Below are 21,671 nucleotides of genomic sequence, written 5' to 3' on the forward strand. Positions count from 1 at the left end.
TTAGACAGACGGCAATACCAAGCCCTCCAGAGTTAGGAAGTACGAGAATTAAGCTGCTTCTGCAACCTTAATTCGGCCTCTGTTTGCATAAGCATTAAGATGCAATCTCTAATGATACCACACACTATTCTTTGTCACATGTCAGTGCACAGAAGGGACCGTGCTGAATTTCTGCTTGCAGTATGTCTTCTGTTGTTCAGCGAGTAGATCCTGTCTGTCACACATTACTGAAATCTTCTGAAGACAGAAGTTTTCCACAAGGTTCCCTTCACAGGCTTCACAACAACAGGGGACAACTGCTTCACTGGCATCCGTTGTGGTATTTTTGCACCATCCTCTTTGTGAGAAGCATAGGCTGTCATTGTTTCCATTTTGCAGGTGAGGAACAGAAGTGCAGTGAGGTTAAAGTCAAAGGTATCCTTTATTGTGGGGTACCCGTTTCAAGGCCCCTCAGACTGTGCTTTCCAGACGGCTTCTCGCACCTATTTCAGTTACAGCAGTGAACATGGGGCGCTGCTGCGTATCAGACACAGGGATCAGATCAGGCTCTCTGAAAATGAAGCACACGTAATTAGTGTTCTCAGAACAGGGGAAGTGGGTAGCTGTGGAAAAAATTAGCTTAAGAGACTTGTCTAGCACCACAGCAACATCATGCAGCAAAGGCAGGGACAGGATTCCATCCTCCACCTCAGGGCACAGCTGCCTTAACTGTGAGGAATCCCATCTGCTCCTGCAGCCCCCAGACTCTCCCTACACACCTTCCAGAGGTAGAGCAACCTCTCACAGTGAGATGTCTCGTTTACTGTTACCTGCTTTACTCATAGGGTGGCTTCATCCCCTGTGCAGGGGTTGTGGCTGTAAGGTAGGTGAAGCTGTTGCTGTTGTTTCAAGTTCCTTTCTACCCAAACCACATCTCATGGTCTTGTCTCCTCCTTCACGGCAGCCCTGGAACTTGTTTGACTCCTGGGTGAGCCTGCTCAGGGCATTAAACCAAAATGAAAATGTACTCGTTTTCTGGGTTATTTTCCCACCAGATTATTGCTTTGAAAGGGCTCACTGAGGGGTGCTGAGGACAGACTGTGGTAGCATGAAGAGGGGCCTGGATTGCATGGGCTGTGAGAGGAACAGGGCCACAGCAACACTGGGTTAGACCCATTTAAATGTTTTGGTATCGTGTGCTGAGGTTGTAGTTTCACAGTCACGAGAAGCTGATGCCAGCTGGTGCTGCTGCTGATACATCAGTCCTTCCCTTCTTCTCATGGCCTGGCTTTTCTGCTCATTCCCATTTGTGAGGCGAGGCAGGGAAGCTTAGTGGGGAACAGATCTGGGTTAAATTCAATGTGCCTTAAAAAAATAGTGTGGTTTCTCGCCTGTTTATTGCTTGGCTACATGTGTCCGTCAGCCATCACAGGGAGTGATGGGACCTGGGACAAGAAAGGGCAGAAATGTTTCTTGCAGTGGCCACTTCTGCAGGCCAGGCCTCTGCTGTTCATGGGACTGAACCTTCAGTTCAAGGACTGAACCTTCAGCAGTTGGGAGGTATCACAGGTACTGTGTTAAGGGCCATACCAACATAAACAGCGAGGTGCCAGAGGAGATGTGCACTGCAGTCTCTCATAATGGTAGTCCATAAGTTCTGAATGCCCCACATCTCCTCAGCATACCTTTCAAGGTATGCTGAGAAACGGTGCGTCATGTAGGCTGGCTTTGTAGGTCTGCCATACACATCTCTGCCTTTTGAATTCAGGTGGTTGCTGGTGGCAGTGGAGGCTGTGTGTCCTGGGAACCAGGGGGTGTAAACAGCCCAAATTTCCACCCAGATGTGCTGACAGCGGAGTGTGAGGAGTGCAGGACTTGGGGCTGTGGATCAGTATGTGCTATTGTGCTTGCAGATTTTGCTCTCTCTTCCTCAAGTCCTGGTTCTTTCTGCCATGCCCCCTCTGACCTGACCTGATCCAACTCATCTCTGTATGTTTGTTTCAGTTTCATTCCCGTATTGAATTCAGTCTCCACCAGAACCTGGTCCAAGCCACGGTTACTAGCACAGTGAGTCCCAGTTTTGTTCATAGAGTCCCTGTGTCTTGGTCCTTGCTTCCCTCCACCTAGCTAACTGAAAATGATACTTTTGTGAACGCTACTGTTTGCAAAATTAACTTCTTCAACAAAAATACAAGCCAAACGAGGATACTTAGTTAAGTATATTTTAAGTATTCGGGATTGGTCCCAACAACTTTAATTTACTCTAGTGTACGTGTCAAATCCTGCAGTCCCAGCATGGCCAGTGATTTAAATTAACCTGACCTTTTATCCTGTTTGTCAGCAGTCCATGACCACGCACTAGTGTGTGATTTGTGAATTATTTGTGATTCTGTGTGAACATGGTTTAGCCCATGAGTTTTGACACCACTTGATTTAAGTAGCAGCTGCTTGTGCTGTGATACTCAGCTTGGTATTCAGTTTTGAGAAACATAGTTTTGCTTCTGTTTTCTGACTGGATGCTTTCTAAATCCCCAAAAAGTTTTTGAGGAGACAGAAAAAAATTTCTGATATGAGTGCTTATATAGAATGATTTTTTCTCATCGTTGTGATTAAGCATCACAACGCATTTTTCATAACAGTTTTTCTGAAAATAGTGAGCAGTTGTGTTATTATAGAAAACAGAAGAAAATTAACATAAATTTAATCCAAATCTATTAATGGATATTTTTTTTTCAGATATACATTCTTATTTCATCTTCTGAGAGTATAGATTTACAAAGTGAGTGATCTGTGTCAGTTTTACCTAGGTATGTGGTCTTGCTGCCCAGGTCATATTTCCTTCCCTGAGCTTGAAAATGTTCTGTGGGCCTGCCATTTTTCCCTTCCTTGGAAGCCCATCTGTGAGGAGAAGTCTAGGAAAGCTGCATTGCTGCCTGGTTTCTTTTGGAGAAACCAGTCTTTGGTATTACCTAATTTACGTGGATTGATTCCTGTGTTTCCCTCTGTATTTGTCTACCTAGTGGTTAGTACATTTTAGAACGGGGTCTTATTGTCCATCCTGAACAAAACAAATACTATTAATTGTGTTTAATTCTGTCCGTCGTGGAAAAAGTGTCAACAGTAGGACAGTCTTCTCCTGGTACTTGCAATGATCACGGTGGTGGTGATGAGAAGGTTAAGCTCTGCTAGGACATCTTCAAGTGCCTTTTTTGCGCAGGGTGCTGGTGGGGATGTGCAGAACGGGGGTACAGTCTGGGCTGCAGTCCCCACTCAGACAGCAACGTTCCCACTTACGGGTGTGTATCAGAGCGTGGTGGGGCTGGTGGCTCCATGAGAACAGACGTCAACATGCATCCAGAGTCCATCCAGGAGGTGAGGCCAAAGACGGGACTTGAGACGCGCTACAGCATACCTACGTGGAGTCCCTCCAGGCCAGGTCTGGGTACCTAGGCTTGAGCTGAAATGGGGCTCCTGTGCCTGTGAGCGAGTGGTGTTGAGGGAGACCTCAGGCCAGTCAGGGCCGTTGGGTCCTGTTGGTGCCCTCAGCACCCTGGCAGTACGTTGTCAGTGGCCTGTCCATTAACAATTCACTCAGAGCCGCCTTGGTGGTCACTGGCAGGGACTCCTGAGCTTCCTTTAGGCAGCTCAGGTACATTAACATAACACTACATGGACATTTCTGCTTCTGCATGCTGTGCCTGGGCATGCTGGAAGTTAGGCATGTTAGAGTTTCAGACTCTTCTTCAGGTACCTGTACAAGGTATATATCTTCTGGGAATTGAAACATTTTTTGAGCTTGTTTCCTGGTGGTAAGCATTGGGCAGAACCTTCTACCCTCTTCTGCTTTATATCTAGTGTTTTAGGTATGTGCTGGACGCTCTTATATACAAAACCTTTCGTTTGTGAATACTGAAGTATTTAAAAGGAAAAATCCTAAAATCCATAGCAGTGAAGGTTTCAATTTATCTATTATGAGTGAACTTATGTGTATTGAAACAGCTGTTTTAATATGGTGAAATATGGGCACATCCCTCCTCCATGTAGAGTTTTGGAAATGGAAAATCATGTTTTTCTTCTTCTCCTGGAATAACTTCAAGACTTAGTGGGGAAAAAAAAACTTTTGGTGGCTCTAAAATAATACATTGTTTTAGAGTGGAGAGCAGGATAGGGAGTACTGAGACCAGGAGAGAAAATAGTGAAAGATTCGACTTTTGGGGTAGTGGGGGCCGAGTAAGATCTTGCTGCATGTGACGAATTCTTTTAAAAACATGGATCCCTGAGCAACACCAACAAAATCCAGCCAGGAAAATGGAAGGAGTGGTTGTGGTTGTCCTGAGCTTGGAAGGTTACCTTCAGAGAAGACCAGGAAAATGCATGCATCTCAAGGTCGGGTAGAAATTGAGCCACAAATGGACGCAACTGGTCACAAGCAGTTGGGTATTAACAAACCCCTCCTGGGTGGGGTCTTCTGTCCTGTGGCACTGTTAGAAAAGGAAATGCATGTCCTTGTGTTGACATCTTGGAGGATCTGAAAGCCTCCAGTGGGACAAAACAGTATTTCTTTCTGGAGCTTTCTGGCAACTCTGCTGTGATTTTCTCCCATCGGGGACTACTCATCACTTCCTCCATGAGGAGATTTTGTTGTGCGAAATGTCACACATGAATGTTTCATCATGAGACTGTTAGATGTGATGAGATGTCATTCCCCAGTAATATATGTTGGGTTCTACTTTAGAGATCATAAATCCAGGCCTGAGTAGGTACACAGCACATTCTACTGGGGAGCAACCATCATTGAGGTAACAATGCATAACTCACGATGGTGGACAGTAAGTGTCTCCTGATAAATGGTCTGTGGGAGTCAGTGGGGCATCTGGGTGGCTGGGGGCAGCCTTCAGCAGGTTGTCAGGTAAGTAGGGGGTAACAGAACAATATGAATTATCGCTTTGAACCTTCCCACAAGATCGTGCATTACATCCCCCTGCCTCGCGTCATGCCAAGACATTTGGTGTATTGTTACATGTGCTTCTCAGTTGCTATATGGGCTGTTCAGCCGCACACAGTCATTTCCATAGGGAAAGTGGCAGGGGGAGCACAGCAGGGTGTGTGTCACTTTGCTATACACTGCATGGGGAGGATTGTGCCAGGATTTTGGTAAAAGAACATCACCTTTTAAGGTGAGAGTGCAGCATTTTCCTACTTTATTTAGACACTGTTGATCTGAGTAGGCAGCTTTATTTTATTGTTCAAATGAAATCCAAATAGGTGCTTGCAGCTTTGAAAATATACAGGTAAAATTTGTTCTTGCAAGCAGCCAAATGTATGTGTTGCCTGAAAACCAATAGAATGATCTGCCATAAGGGTGAATTTCACCCATAGAAGCAGGCAGGTCAGTACTCAGAACTTGCATCCAAGTAACTTCAAAACAATTTAATTCAGGGGGGAGCTGAGCATGCCAGATATTCCTGATGTTGTTTGCCTGATGTGGTGTGTCAGCATGAATTTAAGTGTCTTATGTTAGATGCTCACATATGAAAAATGTAGCCCATTAAAACAATTAAACTGATGATCCTGCTGAAAAAGCCTGGCTGGTGTTATTCCAGAGAATGTATCAAAAGAGTAACTCCTGACATTTGAATTAAAAAAATAATATTTTCATTAATAAGGAATATCTTCATAATGTGAAATGTCTTCATTAATTTTAAGTAATTTTATGAAATGCCATTCACTGTGTTACGAATAATTCCAGGGACTTTCATCTCACCTCTTTCTTGGTGCTTATGTTATCTTGACTAGAGGATACGTTTGGGGTGGCATTTTGCTTTTGCTTACCTGCAGCCTCAGGTGAAGTAGTGACTGTGTCCTAGATGAACTCAGATATCCTGTGCCGATCCTACCTGTGATGGATTGAATGGAGTTGCCACAAAACTGGCAGGGGGATGAAGAGGTTGTGAAGTTTCTGGCTGAGCTGATGGAGTTCTCTGTGGTGCAGCTGGACCAGAGCTATAACAATTATTTGCTCTCAAAGGTGACTTTGAGGCACAGTGCTTTATCTTAGGATTTTCTGCTTATGGTGACTGCTGTTGGATTGTTCCAGGCTTCCTCCACTGAGCTGAGCTCAGACTCAAGATTGGCATTGGTGTGTTGCTAGAAAAAGTACTACACACGTGTTTGCTTGAATTTGAGGTTGACAGGGTACAGTTTGGCGTCAGGAATGTTAATAGAGGTATTTGCCATCTACTGTTGATGTCTCCTTTTTTAACTTTGTTTCATTACCTTTTGAGCAGAAAATACCAGTGGGTGAAAACCTGATGCCTTTGAAGTCAATGGCAAAACTCCCACCATGTTCACTGAGGCTAGAATTCCGTACTTAAACTGTGGTCAGTCTTTCCCCACAGTTATTAAATAACAAACAATCTAAGTGAACAATTCACAGAGGAATCCTAGTGTTTATTTAGATAACCTCCTGGGTGAGAAATAACAAGTAGCGTTCAGTAATAAATGCATAGCCTTCCTAAACATGATGTATGAACCAAAGAAAGGTGAATAGTATCTGATACTCAAGAAATAATTGGACCAGCTGTGGTCTACCCAGCCTTTTGCAGAGGGGGCTGGGAAAGAAATTAGTATTGTATCTCTGCCATGAGCAAAATCAGAGTCTCCTAAAGTGACTTTGTAGGTGCTTTCTGTATGGGAAGAGACATCTTCTCATACTACTCTGCCCTCTGGAGAGCTCTGGAAATAATCAGTTTTCAAGTAGCAGCAGTTGAATATTATGTAGCCAACAGGTTAGGCTGTTAATATTGTGGAAGGTCGTTATTGACCCCATATGTCCTCTGATTATGACGTCCTGGTTCTGGAAACACACTCTTCTCTTGCGTCATCTGCACAGGTCATTAGAGATGATAAGCTTGACTTCTTGGTGTGTACTGAGTTTTGAAGGGGCTATGCTCAAGCTGTGCAGTAGCTGAGGAAGAGATTTCTTGGCTTTCCTCACAGTACCTCCTGTATCCCAAGCAGCTGAATGGTTCAGGGCAGTGAAAAATCTATGAGGGTTTTACATGGTTTTTTTAAATTTTGAATAGAAGAATCAAATGCCGTTTGTGAAAGGAGTTTTTAGCAGAGCAGGGGAATGGCTATGGGCTGTATCAGCTTTCAGATCTCCTGGGACCAGAACTCATCCCTCCTCCTGTCCTGAGAAATTCCATTCCTGTTCCTCTTTCTTTCCTGCTAGTTACTGTTGAAGTGGTGATAGACAGGGGAAGGTGTAAGAAGAATGAGGAAATGCTGACCCCTTGATTAATGTATGGAGAACAACCAGATGCTGTTTCCTAAATGCACAGTTGTTGGCAGAAACTAAGCAAAACAAACAGCACACGTTAATGTGTTAGGTGAGTGAGGTGTGTCGCTGTCACCCCCATACAAAAGTTAGAGGTGCCTTTGGAGTATCATTGCATCTAGCTGACCTCATAGGTGTTATGGTTGTGAGTGTTTGGTTTCATGAGCATTTGGCTATAAGCCATAGGCTCTGTTTTTGCAAGTAGGTCCCAGAACATTACCAGGTGCCTTTCAGCAAGTAAGGTTTGGCATATGAGAGGAGTTTTTGCCTGCAGCAGGTATGGTGATGTGCAGAGTGCTGCTGTGTCTTCCACCCGCGTCTGCATCTGAAGAATGTCCATGAGTGTCACCTCCTGCACAATGTCACTGATTTTGTGTAGTGAAGTATTCTGTAGCAAACACCGCTGCAGTCTTGGACTCCGCTGCTTTCCAGATCATTCTCAAGAATAAATCACCCATTCAGTTTTCACCTAGAAAGCTCTGCATGTTACGTATCTGTACCTGAGAAATTGCCTCCCACCTTACTGAGGGTCTGCCGCCAATCATGCATAAATAGCATGGGAAGGGGGCTGGTGGGGTGGTTGCCTTCTGTAGGGCTGCTTGGATTCGTTTGTGCTCTTGGTCCAGGGAAGCACAAGTTTGTTAACTGCGGGCCTCCCAAGCTTTGCGAAGTGTGTGTGAGGGGCAGGGGCCCAGAAGAGGTGGTTTCTGCCCACTCCGGCTAATCTATTTATATCTGTCTGTCTCACGTAATTCTCTGGCACCTATCACCTTGGTAGCTAAGCGTGTTTCTCAGATGACCATGGCTTTTTTTCATCTTCTCTTTTTAATAATCTTTTCTCCTTCCTTTTAAATTGATCTTTAATAAAGTTGAGAATTCTTGCACAGGGTTTTATAAACATGTGTTATTAAATTTTAAATCTGTTTTGAAAGTGCCTCTATCCTACTCCCTCCTAGTAAAGTGACCTTTTTAAATGGAGGGAAGTGGGTTTAGATGACAGTCATGATAAATGCGGTCATGTTCACTCAATAAAATAAGGCCCAGTGCATTTGAGGATAAATCAGTGAAATGTACAGCCCCACCTGTCTGTCTCCATCATTCATTTCCACTGTCACTTTCACAGTGGCTGATGGATCACAGTTGCTGTAAAATTAGACAGCCTTTAATCTCATTTCATCCTGATTAGCTTCTCCTTACCCTTTCCCTCTAACTCACTGACTGACACGCTAAAAACTCACACCGGGCTGTGTTTGAGCGTGGCGTACAAACTTCTCTTCAAATACCCTTTTTGCGGGGCAGGCATGTGTTCCACTGAGTTGAAATCGAAAAATGAGAAGATGGGATTTTCACATTATTAAAGCAAAACAGCAGACAAAGGCTCGTATAAAATTAATGGAAGCAGCAGCCTGGCCAGACTGTGTGATGGGCCAAATTCTTCCTGTTACACCCTGACAGGCCCAGTGAGTTTGAGAAGATTGTTCCTACTAGAGGCTAAATTTAGCATGCTCGTTGCCTTGTAATTTTGACTGTATCTACGAAAAGTTAGGTCCTATATAGTTGTGTGTTTGAAAGGAATTACAGTTCACATCATGTTTTCTGATGCTTTTAAGGGGCATTTTATGGTGGTAAAAAAACCAAAACCTGTTCACTCCTGTTGTTTTGATCTCTGTGTATAACTCATGATTCTGAGGGACCCTGAAAACAGTCGGCAAGATTGACTGTGATGCTGGCTGTTTCACAGTTTTGATGCCAAAAGTCCCTTCTTACTAGATGTCCACAGTGTTGCTGCACCCTCCCTGTTTTGTCCAGCCCCCTCCAGCCCCCTGGGCAGATTCATGAGACCAAGAACAGAGTTTTCCCCAAAGCTCTGCGAGAAACAAAGATTATAGTAATGGTTTGCAGTGTTTTATTGCAATCACATTTCCTTCTTAAGCCCAAAAACCAGCCTCCTTTCCAAGGCAAGCTTCCCTTTAGCTTTCCTGTGGGTTACTGGTGGTAGTTTGGGTCATTTGGGCCCAGTCCCGTATCAGTGGGAATGTTGCCATCAAGTTAAGTAGGAGGCAGGATTAAGGCCTTAGTTTTCAAGGTTTAATTATCATCGTAAGTGTGGTAGTCTTATTGCATAGTTTATATGCATAGGAACAGCAGAAAAGCTTAAAATATAATTTCTTCCTCTACTGGCCCTGTTTGTGTCAATATGGAGGATAAATAAACAACAGCCTTTGCAAAAATAGAAACAATGTGAAAAATAAGCATGTGTGCTGTCTGCAGCCATTTGTTTTGGTAAACACTAGATCTCCCCCGACTGACCAACAGAAGAGCCTGGTTGAGGGTACAACCACTGGCTTGGACCTAATATGGAACCCTAACACAGAGCATTGGATTAGGTAAGGATTGAAGCCCCTCCAGAGTGATCCTGAGGAGTTTCTTCTTGAGAGGAGGGGTCCCAAAAAGCATCTAAGAAAATTTCCCATGGGAGATCCAAATTCATTATGTAGTACAAGCATCCACAAAATCAAGGAAGGTGCTGGCGTTATGAGAAAGAAGATTTTAAAATAGGAAAATGTCTTGAGCTTAAAGAATGAGATAAATATGATATGGGGGCTAAAAAGATAACAAAAATCTTTTTCATTATCTCATCCCAGTGTAGGAATATCTAGGTAGTATAAAATCTTATGCAGTGCCTGGTATAGGATTACTTCTCAGTTATCTAAAGTATACTAGTAGCAAATAACTTTAATTAATGAACTTTCACTGTACTTGGCTGCTCAATTTAAGAACTGCTTCACTCTACATGACTTGTAAGACCACAGACTATGGAAATGATATTCAACCTTTACTAGAAACTAAAAACATACCTTACTTATTCATCATTGCCTTGGCAAAAACTTTAGTGAGAAGCTTAAATGAGCCCACTTGATCTTTAAGAAAATGTGTCCTAAATAACAAAGCTGTGCATATTTCTTATTATTATTATTTGCATATGCTATACTGCACAACTGCATTCTGAGAAAAATAAAAGATAATAAAACAAATGAAATGAGAGATATATCACCCAAAATAATCCAAGTGTGAGATAGGCTGCTTTTTTTTTTTTTTTTTTTTGGCATTGGCAAAAGAGCACAAAGTAAGAGCTGGCCCTGAGTCATATTGATTTCCCACTGCACTGGTTTCCTAAGTGCTCTGTTGATCCGTGTCAAGCAATAAGTTCCCTGCCTGTACATGCACATCACCTCCCCATTTGTCCTCACCTAGATTTAAGGTGCCCATATGATGAGCTGAACAAGGACATCATTTTTCCTACTGGTGTCATTGGGCCAAAACTACTCTATGTGGTATGATAACTAATGCTATGTAAGTTAACATTTACCTTATAGTATCACAATAGTGCTGTATGGCACGCTGCAATAATATAGGCATGTTATGTATATATAAGTCCTTATTTTTGTGTCTTAGCATTTGCAGTGGAAAAGGTAAATTTAAAAAATAGATTATTGCAACTGTAGTTGGTCCATAGTAATTGCGACGCCTCCAAAAAAAAGGGATATTGCAAACCTAATGCCACAGTTTTGATCTTTGTTAACAAAGGGCTTCCTGATTAGATGAATAGAAAATGTGTGATTGTGCTGCTAATGACATTGTACAGGAAATTAAGCGTATACATTTGGAAAAGGCATTAAATCAGCAGGACCTTAATTTAAAAACTTAAAACTGTATGGAAATGCAGCTTGTTCATTGCTGTGTAATAGAAAGCTACTGAACATACTGACTCTTCTTGTGGAAACATTACCAGCAGAACAAAGCTGGGCTGAGGTTTTTTTAATGTTTCCTAGCATACCAGGATTCTTAGCATCTGCTTATTTTCAGGGAAATATCAGGCAACTTCACCCCTTTTTACAAGTTGTTTTTAGAGCAGCATATATGGCACTTGGGCTGGGGGGGAGGGGGCGCTGAAGGTCCAGAGAGAATTCCAGCTTTTTTCCTTCATAATTTGCAAGATTGAATAGTGTAAGATTACTGATTAGTGGCTTTTTCTGCTGCTAAGTCAGTGGACATACATGCTTGGGGTGATGCATTCCCCTGTTATTTTATATAGATGTAATCTCAATGTTGTATTTTGTACCTTTGGAAGTATTTGATGGAATCAGTGCTCTGAGCTGACAAAGAATTCTTGCTTTACTTACAGTTATGCCATATAACAGTGCCCATCACTGTGTTGTGGAAGTGGAAAACTTCTTGTTTGTGCTGGGAGGAGAAGACCAATGGAACCCTAATGGTATGTATAGAATATTAAGAGACACAAGCAGCATCTGCCTTCCTGTGTCTGTGTCCATCCATCAGGTCAGCTGATGTAGTCATTAGCTAGGGATTTTGAGGACCCTCAGCCTAATTGTTGAAGCTAGCAAAGGCTACTTTTAGATATTGGTGTAATAAATATCTGGTACCTCAGCATTAGCACTTCCGTCATTCATCAGCTCCCACATCCCTTGAGAAATGCCACAGGCAGCAGAAAAGACTCTTTCAAGTGCATGCACCAGGCAGCAGCTGTTAAGAATTTTAACCTTCATTTCCAGTCTCCTTCCAGTCATAATATAATAATGCAATTGCAGTAGATGAATGCTTCTTTTCTATTGTCAAACAAGATACTCGCAGCTAAAGTTGTTAATGTTTTAATTATCTAGTCTCTGAGATTCTTAAACTGGTCCTTTTTTTAGTCTTGTGCAAGAGCTTCTCATACAGATTATCTGCTGCTACCTTCTTTGATTTGATTACTTCATAAATTTACCGCAAAGAGAAATTAAACAATTTAACAGGCTTCTGAGCAAAGCAAAAGGAGAATACCATGCCTTGCAAAATTCACAAAATTGTCAAGACATTGTTAAAAAGCTTGCACACAAAGAAAGAGTTGTAGTTGTAGCAGTCTGTGTAACAGAGATAATTATGACTGAGAAACCATAAAACAGCTTGCAGGTACACATTTTTACTTTAAAACACCAGAGGATCCAGCTGAAATTACATATACTGCATATATTTTATTGTGAATGCCCCATTTCAGCATCTGCACTAAACCAAATTATAGAAAATTGTTACATCTGTTCACTTCCTAAAACCTGAGACAAACAATCCAGTCCACCCTATAAGCATATTTCCGGTGTAGTTAAAAATATCACTAAATGTCTTAGGGGAAGAGCCCCTTACTTCTATTGTTGAATCTCCTATATATTAAACAGGAGGTAGTGTGGTGTCATTATTGACTATTATTATTAGGACCATCAGCCACATCTAACAACGGAGAGCTCCTTGTGCTTGGTGGTAGGCATATGTATAATAAGAGGCAGACTTTGTTTTAGACAGTTTGTAGTTAAATGGCCATGTCACATGAAGGATAAAAGAAGTATGATTACCCACAACGTAGAGATGTGGAAACTGGGTCTCAAGGTGGGATGTTATCTCATGCAGAGATGTTAGAAGGGGCACGTACACTGCATATGCGAAAGGAGTTGAGCACAACTATATGTCAGGTGGATGGTGCCTAGGTCTGAGGTCACCTAGATCAACCCCTGAGCTGAAGATGTTGCTGAAGACATCTGACATCTTCCTTGTTATGTGCATACTAGGGCAGCAATTTTTCTGTAGAGAAGATAGTAGGAATAAAAGAGGTAGGAGCATTGCTGATAACTGATCTCTTTACAAATTTACTGCGAGAGAAATGGATCTTACTTGTCACAAAAAGCAGACCTGAAATCATAAACTACACCCAGTGCTATTGCTGGGCTAATTCTTTCTTGGATCTGATCTCTAAATGTGCAGCTACATGAGAGCTGCTCACATGTACCTGCTTGAATTTATGTAAAGGCCGTTGTCTGCTGTTCTCATAGACAGGAGGGGCTTCAGGCAGACCTAGCTGGGACTGTCTTGCCAGAGAATTACAAGGCTTTTTATTTGAGTGAGAATGTGCCAGGTGTTTTTCCAGTGGAAAGACTTATCCTTGAGATGGGGGCCATGGAAGGAGCATGACACATTTCTTTAGCCATCAGACTGGCGGATTCTTGAGAAGCTGGGTGGACCCTGAGGGGCGCCCATGCCCCCTCCATGCTGCCCCTGTGACTTCCTAACAACTTAGGGTGCGCGGGACACATTTTTTCTCACTTCTTTACATCCTTCTGTAGCTATGCCTTTCCAGTCACAAGGGATCCCTGCATGAGTAAATGCTGATGAGAGCAGGTTGAAGAACACAGGCATGGATTTAAGACCAGCCTTCTTAACCTTCAGAGCCCTTCACCTGTCAGCATGGCTGCAGAGACATTCCTGTAGAGAGCAGAGAGCAGCATCTGCCTCCTTTTGTCCCATCGTCCTGATTAGCAAATCCTGATTTCTGATCACTTGTCACAGTTCCTATGTTCTGACAGGTGTTTCCTAACATGTAACCTGACTGATGAACAAGGCAAAATAATAAACGTTTCTCCTTCAAACTGTAGTCCAAAATTAAACTGGAGTCAAACCAGTTACACCAGGCAGCTTAAGCAGGTCATCAGGTCCTTTTTCTGCCATCACAGGCATCATGTTGTCCCATTTTGTAAATTTTCTAAGCTACATTCAAAAAGCAGTTGGATTTTTAGCCCCCACTACTCCTGTTGGAAAGCTGTTACGGAATCCAATGGCTCCAAATGACTAGAAACCTTATGCTAATTTCCAGTAAAATGTATTCTTTGACTGTCTAAATCACCTTGTTCTCATGCCAAAGTTGGCCTTTAGCTTAATAGTTTTTCCCCTGGAGATTTGTTCTTCTGATGTATTACAGGCAGTGCTCCTATCCCCTTTCAGCTTTTGTTTTCCTAGGTGCAACAAGCCAAGTTCTTTGTTTCCTGCCATAAGGTAAACTTTCTGTTCCTCCTGTCTCCATAGTAGCTCTTCTTTGTGCCTGTTCTGGTGTGATTTCATCTCCCTTCCTGTGAAGTGACCAGATTTGTATCCTGTTTTCCCACTCTAGGCTCACTAAACCCTTCTCTTTCTACCATGCACTATAAAAGCCTCCACATAACATGGTATTTGTACTGAATATGTGTATAACACATGTTCTGTTAAGAAGCTAAGGTCCCCGAATGAAAGGTTTGTATGACAAAAATTAAAAAGTTGTTATATGACCACTGAAATGCCCAGTAACTCTGAAAGATGTAGTGAATATGGCAGCATTAAAACCTCCTACATTGTTTTGAAATCCTGCTTTTTGGAATAGAAATAGGTTAATAAATGTCTTAAACAGTGAGATGTAGGGCCAGTTAGATGCCTGCTGTTACTGTTTTACTGTTTATTGAATCTATAGCTCTCACTGCCTCTTTTTCTAAATTGTATAGACTAAAGGAATTCAGAAAAGGGACCAAAAGCAAAGCCTCGCTTCACTAAACCCAGCAGTAAAATGACCAGTTGCCCTTAGTGTATGGGGATCTCACCCTATGTCTTGAGATGTGTTTGCGTGGTGCTCAGCATAAAGGGCTTTGGTCCTCATTAGGCACCACGCTGGATTTGAAGGGAAATGCTGCATTATTCATCAGTCTTCTGCTTTACCCTCCTCATATAGAACACACTTGCAACACAGCGAGCGAATGAGTTTGCTTCCAGACAGAGTGGTCAACATGGTTTCTTTCTCTGTTTTCTTGTAGAACATGATCTTAAATTATTAGAAATATAAATTGTAGCTGTATCATTATTCTTCTTTACAATCTTGATAGTCTGTTTACACATGCTGAAGTAAGTGTGGAATGAAACAAGCAAAGCGAGCCAATCCTACAGAGGCTTGTCTGATGCAAAAATATTCACCTTGTAGAATACCCAGTGACCATTTATAGAACTGTGACATATGCAGTTGGGTTATTCTGCTGGCCTGTGAAGCCTCTAATTCAATTTTTTAGTCACACATACATAAACAAAGGTTTCTGTTTCCGAGATCCTCATCTGTTAGAGTCTCAGGTGTTACAGGAAATTGCCATACACTCTCTTGCTTCAGTTTTCTTGCTTTGATGTCAATCTGCATGTAAAATAAGGTGAAATCTTAATATCGTGAAGACATGAATACAGTTCTTGGGCTTGACAGCAGGGATAAGCTAGTTAGCTGGTGTATGTTGCTCATGTTTCATATTTTAGCTAACACACTTGGAATAAAACTCCAAGAGTGTATTCGCCCTTCGATGCACATGTGTAGTTTCTTCTAACTTACACTGAAAGTACATGGTAGAATAAACCATCTAGTGCAAACACTGCATACCCCATGCTGATGGCTTATGCAGCTCCTGGTTATTTGCACAATGTTTTTTTACAGTGTTCCACATAGAGATGATGTGAGGAGAAAGAAAAGCACATGTTCTCCCTTTGATTTTTTTTACCTGACACAAAATACTCTACTTACAAAAAATACTGTGGGGATGCCCTCTTTTGGGCAGTAATTGTGTTTAGTGCTGTGATTTATGGTGGCTGTGAAAGTACCACAGCATCTATAAGTAAATTTAAATACACATTTTCAAGATCTTATTACAGAGAGAAAGAATAATCTCTATCTGCTTTTACTGCTAGCAATTGCTAATTCAAACCTTGCAGTGCCCCATTTGTTGAATTATTACTGTACACATAGTGTAATCATACATTGTTGTAAAAGGGGGAACCCTTCATAAAAGCTGTCAACTTGCGAAGTGTATGTAATATATATTACAATCATGATGTTAAATACATGAAACAAACAGCTGAGTGTCAAAATAATCTATCTTTACAGGGAAACACAGCACAAACTTTGTTAGCCGATACGATCCCAGGTTTAACAGCTGGATACAACTTCCACCCATGCAAGAGAGGTAAAACCTGCTACATGTTTTTCAATATATGTTTTATCATCCTAGGAACAGCTGAAGTTTGGCTTAGTTCTGGGCGTAAGGAGGCCTACAGAAGCATTGAAAATGCTGAGATAAAACTGCAGCATGCAGTTGTGTCCCATTTGTCTCCTAATTTTTTTGAACTTTCCAAATTCATAACTCCAGATGCCAAATCCTGCAGTGCTAACTCATGCAAAATAACCATGGACTTCGTGCAATTTCTGGTTGCCTGGGTACTGTCTGAAGGATTTTTGTGAAGCCTCCATAGTGTCCTGTCACATTCCCTGACTGAAGTGTCGTGATGAGTTTGCAGTAAACAAGCAGTAATTATAGTCAGATATCTTACAGGGAACGGAAACCTTCACACATTGAATCCATCCCGTTTCACCACGCCAGCCAGGAAGAGGTCTCCAGAATGTCTCCCCTTGTCAGAGGTCTCTTAATCCTAGCTGGTCTTTGAGTGAAGTTGCTGCCAGCTAATGCATATTAGAGTAGCACACGCTTTAATTTTACTGTGTAAGAAAGAGCAGAGGTACCTGTGGACTTGAGCAGTGACCCATAAAAACAGTGTAAACTTCACTCTGGATCCCAAATCCTACCCTGGCAGGGACAGTGTCCCCCAAAGCTAAACTGAATGATGCATGTTTCATATGAAGAATCTCAAAGGCAGAAGATCCAAAGTTACAGTGGTTTATGAAAAAATATTCCATGTCCATCCTTCAGTTCAACACCTGTCTTCTCATGGGTCCAGCGTAGAAGAGATCGCACAGCATCTTCATAAGACACTTTCCTTATTCCATGTGCTGTCAGTATCATAGCTCTTTTTCTTCTGGTTGTCCACAACGTTCAGGTGTCTGGCAGTCATAAATATATTGAACTCAGTGCAAATTTGTGATTCAAGGTGCATATTACAAGATGCATGGAAATATGTCTGTCTTTTCAAATTTCCAGAGGTACATTATCTGTCTGTAGAGTCTTTGAAGGGTCTTTGTTCAGAATTCAGTTCGATTGACCTAAGTCCATACTCAGCCCCACGTGCAATGCTTGTAACCCAAAAATACTGCATTGTACCAGTGCATGAAAAAGCACAATTGGAACAGATCTGAGCAGGTTCCCTGTTGGAGCTGAGTGAACTGATAAAATTAGCCGTAAAAAAGAGCATCATAGTTCATTATAGTCTCTGGCTTTATTAATAACTTCATCCTTTACTTTAAAAATGCTTTACTAGAGTTCCTGTTCTCTTTTTTAGTTGTTAATAGAACTAGTCCATCAGCAGGCTTTAGCTAAAGAGATGGCCCTGGTTTGGCACCCCCAGCCTTATCCCTCACCCCTGCCAGCACTGTGGGATAACCCCACAGCTGAGTTTTTACCTTAAAACAGAGGGATGCCTCCCCCTCTGGTTCAGCATCCTGGGCTGAGTCACCGTCAGCTCAGGTGTTGGGGCAGGCAAGCCAGGAGGTGCGCGTGAGATTGTGCAGGTCATCCTCAGTGAACCGGGAGGCTGACTAGTGTCTGTATGGAGCCTGAAGCTCTTCTGTGGAGCCTAATCTGTGTCCTAATTAGGCCCTCTGAGTATCTGCAAGCAAAACTCCCGAGGGGCACATGCGGCTGGCTGAACGGTTGGGTTTATTCAGCTGACAAAGCTCAGAAGGCAGAAGTAGGTAGCTGAAGGCTGAGGAAAGCAGGCAGCCGGACTTTGGCCACCTCCACAGTGGCAGTTGCATTTTGCTTAGAAAATCAGTTTATAATCGCAGGTGCGGAATGTGACTTGCCTTGTATTCCGGTGGAAGCTGCCGCCATCAGCCAGGAGTCAGAAACTCTGCTGCCCATTGTGATTGCTTAGCAGCTGCATGGTGATAAACTGTAATGTATTAGCATCTCAGCTCCTTACAGTGTTGTTTAAATGTAGTGGTCCACTCATACATAGTTCCTTCTGCAAGGGGCCTTATGACATTAATTGTCATCTCTTTTGTTCAGGATACGTAACTCACAGGCTTGCCCATTGTTTTCCTTTAAAGGCTCCTAAGCATTGGGGCTATTGCTGGAAAACAGGGATATTCAAATCACTTTCTAAAATGTTTGGAGGTAGAATCTGGCCCAGTTTTTGGAAGATCATACAAGATAGAGCTTTTATGCACTTCCCTTCCCCAGCTCCTTTAGTCAGATAACGTTCCCATTAATGTCAACAGGCTATTTTCCACCCCCCCACGCCCCCCCCAGGAGTACAGGGTCATGCCCTGTCTCTGCTGGCGTAATGCAGGCACCATTGACAAGACAGACTGTTTAATGGGTTTTTCTGAGTCATAATGGTCCATCGAGTCAAAACGTACTTAGGATTTTTAGTCTGAGAATAATTGGCTGGATAGACTATAATAGCTCCTTTGAAATGACTGCCAGGTAAATGTGGGTCTCATTCACAGGCAGCATATTCTCAAGCTGAAAATCTGTATGAAATATTTGATGAGTAAACTTTTATCTCGTATGCTAAAATCCATATCTAATTGATTTTACTGTATGAGTTACAAAGAAAAGTCTAATCCCATTATGAATTCAGAGCCATCAGTGTGTTTTCTTTAAATCCAAAGCTTTGGTTTCTTTTCATTTGAAACATCTCAAAGATACATGCTTTTGAAAAGTATGTACTATTTTCAGACGTGCGTTGTTTAGAGAAGCAGCAAATGACTCATAAGCTTTTGAAATACACATCTGCCTGATGATGCAGTAACAACGGGATGCTTTTTGGAGAGCAGTTCAGTTAGACTAACATGCTTACTGAAGGAGCGGTCTTTGTAGCAGACGTGTCTGAACTTGTGGCATGAGCCCCAGCTAGACACCTCAGTCAGTACTGTTGCATCTTCCCATCTGAGCCCAGAGCTGTACAGGGTGTGTGGAACATAACATTTAAAACATCTTATTTCATCTTACATTCCGAGTTAAAAGTTTTTGTTTAAAGACCAGCAAAAAACATGGCATAGTACCAGGCCTGAAGAAGCACAAGTGGAAGTAAGCAGGTCAGCATCCTCACTGAGGCCAAGTGAACTGAGAAAGGAAGCCACAGAAAAAGAGAGAAAGCAATTTCACATTTTATTTTAGTCTTTGACTTCAATAATAGTAATGTTAGCCCTTATTAAGATGGTCTTAGTTTTTGAAAAGCAAAGCATATACACTCTAGAAGTGTCTCTGAAATCAGGTCCAGATATTGTGATGATCAGTAATAGCACCGATAGTTTTAAACCCGAGACTGGTAGTTGGATTTCTTGTTTCAGGACATAAAGTCATGGTCTGTGGAAATCAGAAAAAAAAATTTCCCCTTTGTGTGTATATACTTACATACAAGAAGTTAGTTGTATTGATTATTGAGTGAAGGAGCGTGAAAGAAAAGCATTTCAAAGCCCAGTGAATGTCAAGTACTTGCAAGTCCTGAAGAAAACCACAAAATAATTCTTACTGTCCATGTTCAGATCCTGAAGTGCATTCCAGTTATCTGATTAGAATGGATAGTGTCTTCCCAGTTTTGTGGGGAAAGTTGTCATGCAAAGATTGCTGTATTATATTTTAATCTGAATCATATTTTACAGCAGTTTAAAAAGTCATCATTTAACAGCATGCCCCTTGCACACTGTATCACTGAAAAGTAAAAAAAAAAAAAACAAAAAGCTTAAAATATTTGTGACAAAAGCTACGGAGTGAATATCACATCCAAGCAGAAGAGTGAAGCGTGCGACACTTTCATTTTTGCTCCTTATAGTGACACTGTGTGGATGAAACCAGGAGTACACGTACAGAATAATGTCGGTGAAATCCTAGTTAAGAGAATAATGCCTGCAAGTTGTGCCTACCTCTGTTTATTAAACCTGAACTAAAAAAACACGCTGAAAGCAGTTCATTAACGGGTTTGTCAGAGGAGGTGTGTGAGGACAGGCGAGCAGATGCATGAGCAGCCTAAGCATCGATGACAGACACTCTGTGTATTTGAGCCTTGCAGCTGCCGGACACAAGGGAGTTGGAGAACATGTGCCTGCCCATGCAGGCTCTCTGATGTCTAGTAGAATGTGACCTCTGCAGCCTTTCCCACTTTCGGGGCCACTATGGGCTGTCTTCACCTCTGGCCTGTCACATACTCTGGGGAAGCATATAGGCACTTGATGGTCTGTAACACCTATACCCTCTGTCAGATTAGAGTGAAATCAGCCAGCAGGTTTTTGTTGAGGAGACAACATTCAGGCAGACATGGCTACATGTACAGTGTAATCAAATAAGCTTTTTTTCTGTAGAAAATCAGTCTAAAAACATAGATGCACAATTTGCTGCCCGACCATGCAGAGCAATATATGCCATCAGCTGCTATCTGCCCATTGACAGATAAATTAAATGGTCTTATTTAATTCGTCAGTTGAGCTGAAGGCACTTAGCAATATTCCTGTCCTCCTATTTGTATCTTTTTTTTCAGTAGCCTTTTCTCTGTGGTGGTGGTCCCGCTCAACAAGGGGTGCTGTCCTGCACTGTCCAAGTTGCCCACGTTCTGGCAAGGTGAAAGCAAAGAGGTAGACAGGAGGTGCTCGGTGACCCTGGCTGGTGAGGAGCCCTATTAAGTGTGCACCAGATCCAAAAAGTGGTGCCAGAAACAGGCAGCGCTGCATCACATCTGCTCCCTGAATGCCCTAACAGCCCTGCTGTTTTCTTAGCTGTATCTTCATGTCTGCCTGACCTCTCCTCCAACCTAAAAACCACCAGCCAGTCTCAGCATCATTTAACAAAGAGGGAAATTTCCCCAAAATGTTCCAGCATACTACAAATTTTGTGAAAACAGGCAGCTGGGTAAGGGAGAGAGATCTTATTCATGCCTTCGCTGAAGGAAACGCTCCTGAACACGTGCCTGGCTAGATAGCAGGTTAGAGGCATGGCACACCGGGCTTTGCTAGCTCACCTGGTCATGGGATGGCTATAGGGAGGCCTGGGGAGGAGCTGGGACGTACCAGAGCTGTTCATTGCAGGATGTTGCGCTCTGTACGTGGACCACCACCATCCTGAATTCTTTGCAGCAGTCTGCAGGATCAAGCCCTTGATGATGCAGGTGACTATCAGGCCCCCAAGATGTACCGTGTGATTCAGCAGTGTAATCTGCAGCCACTCCCAAATTCAGATTCGAGTGCCTGAGCAGGAACCGGAGCACATTGTGTCAGCCACGGAGCAGGGTTTGGCAAGCTGCAGCCGCGCTCCAGTGTGCCTGCTTTGCAGGAGCTGTCAGAGCTAGACCTTGCTGTGCCTGACCTGCCTGCATGTCTCTGGGTTCCCACAACACTCGGGTTTCACCCTGGAGAAAACACCAAGTTTGGGACTGACAGTTCCTGTTGTTCAGTATATTCCTAGCCTAGCTGTACTCTTTTGCAATTCTCTTTGTCATATCATTGCAGCTTAAAATTAAAGGCCTCTACCCTAGCAAACCTTCCTACTGCTGAATAATCCAGGGAGCTTTCCCTGAAAGTGAATTA

General features: G+C 42.5%; 1 protein-coding gene across 1 annotated transcript in view; it reads left to right on the top strand.

The window, feature by feature from the left end:
* Positions 1 to 21,671, top strand: part of KLHL14 (kelch like family member 14) — an 85,649-nt gene that overhangs the window by 36,079 nt on the left and 27,899 nt on the right. The window contains 2 exon segments of the mRNA XM_080381530.1: positions 11,505 to 11,594; positions 16,083 to 16,161. Of these exon segments, the coding sequence (XP_080237656.1) occupies positions 11,505 to 11,594; positions 16,083 to 16,161 (169 nt within the window).

The sequence above is a fragment of the Falco punctatus genome (assembly GCF_963210335.1).
Source record: "Falco punctatus genome assembly, chromosome: 3".
Taxonomy (NCBI): domain Eukaryota; kingdom Metazoa; phylum Chordata; class Aves; order Falconiformes; family Falconidae; genus Falco; species Falco punctatus.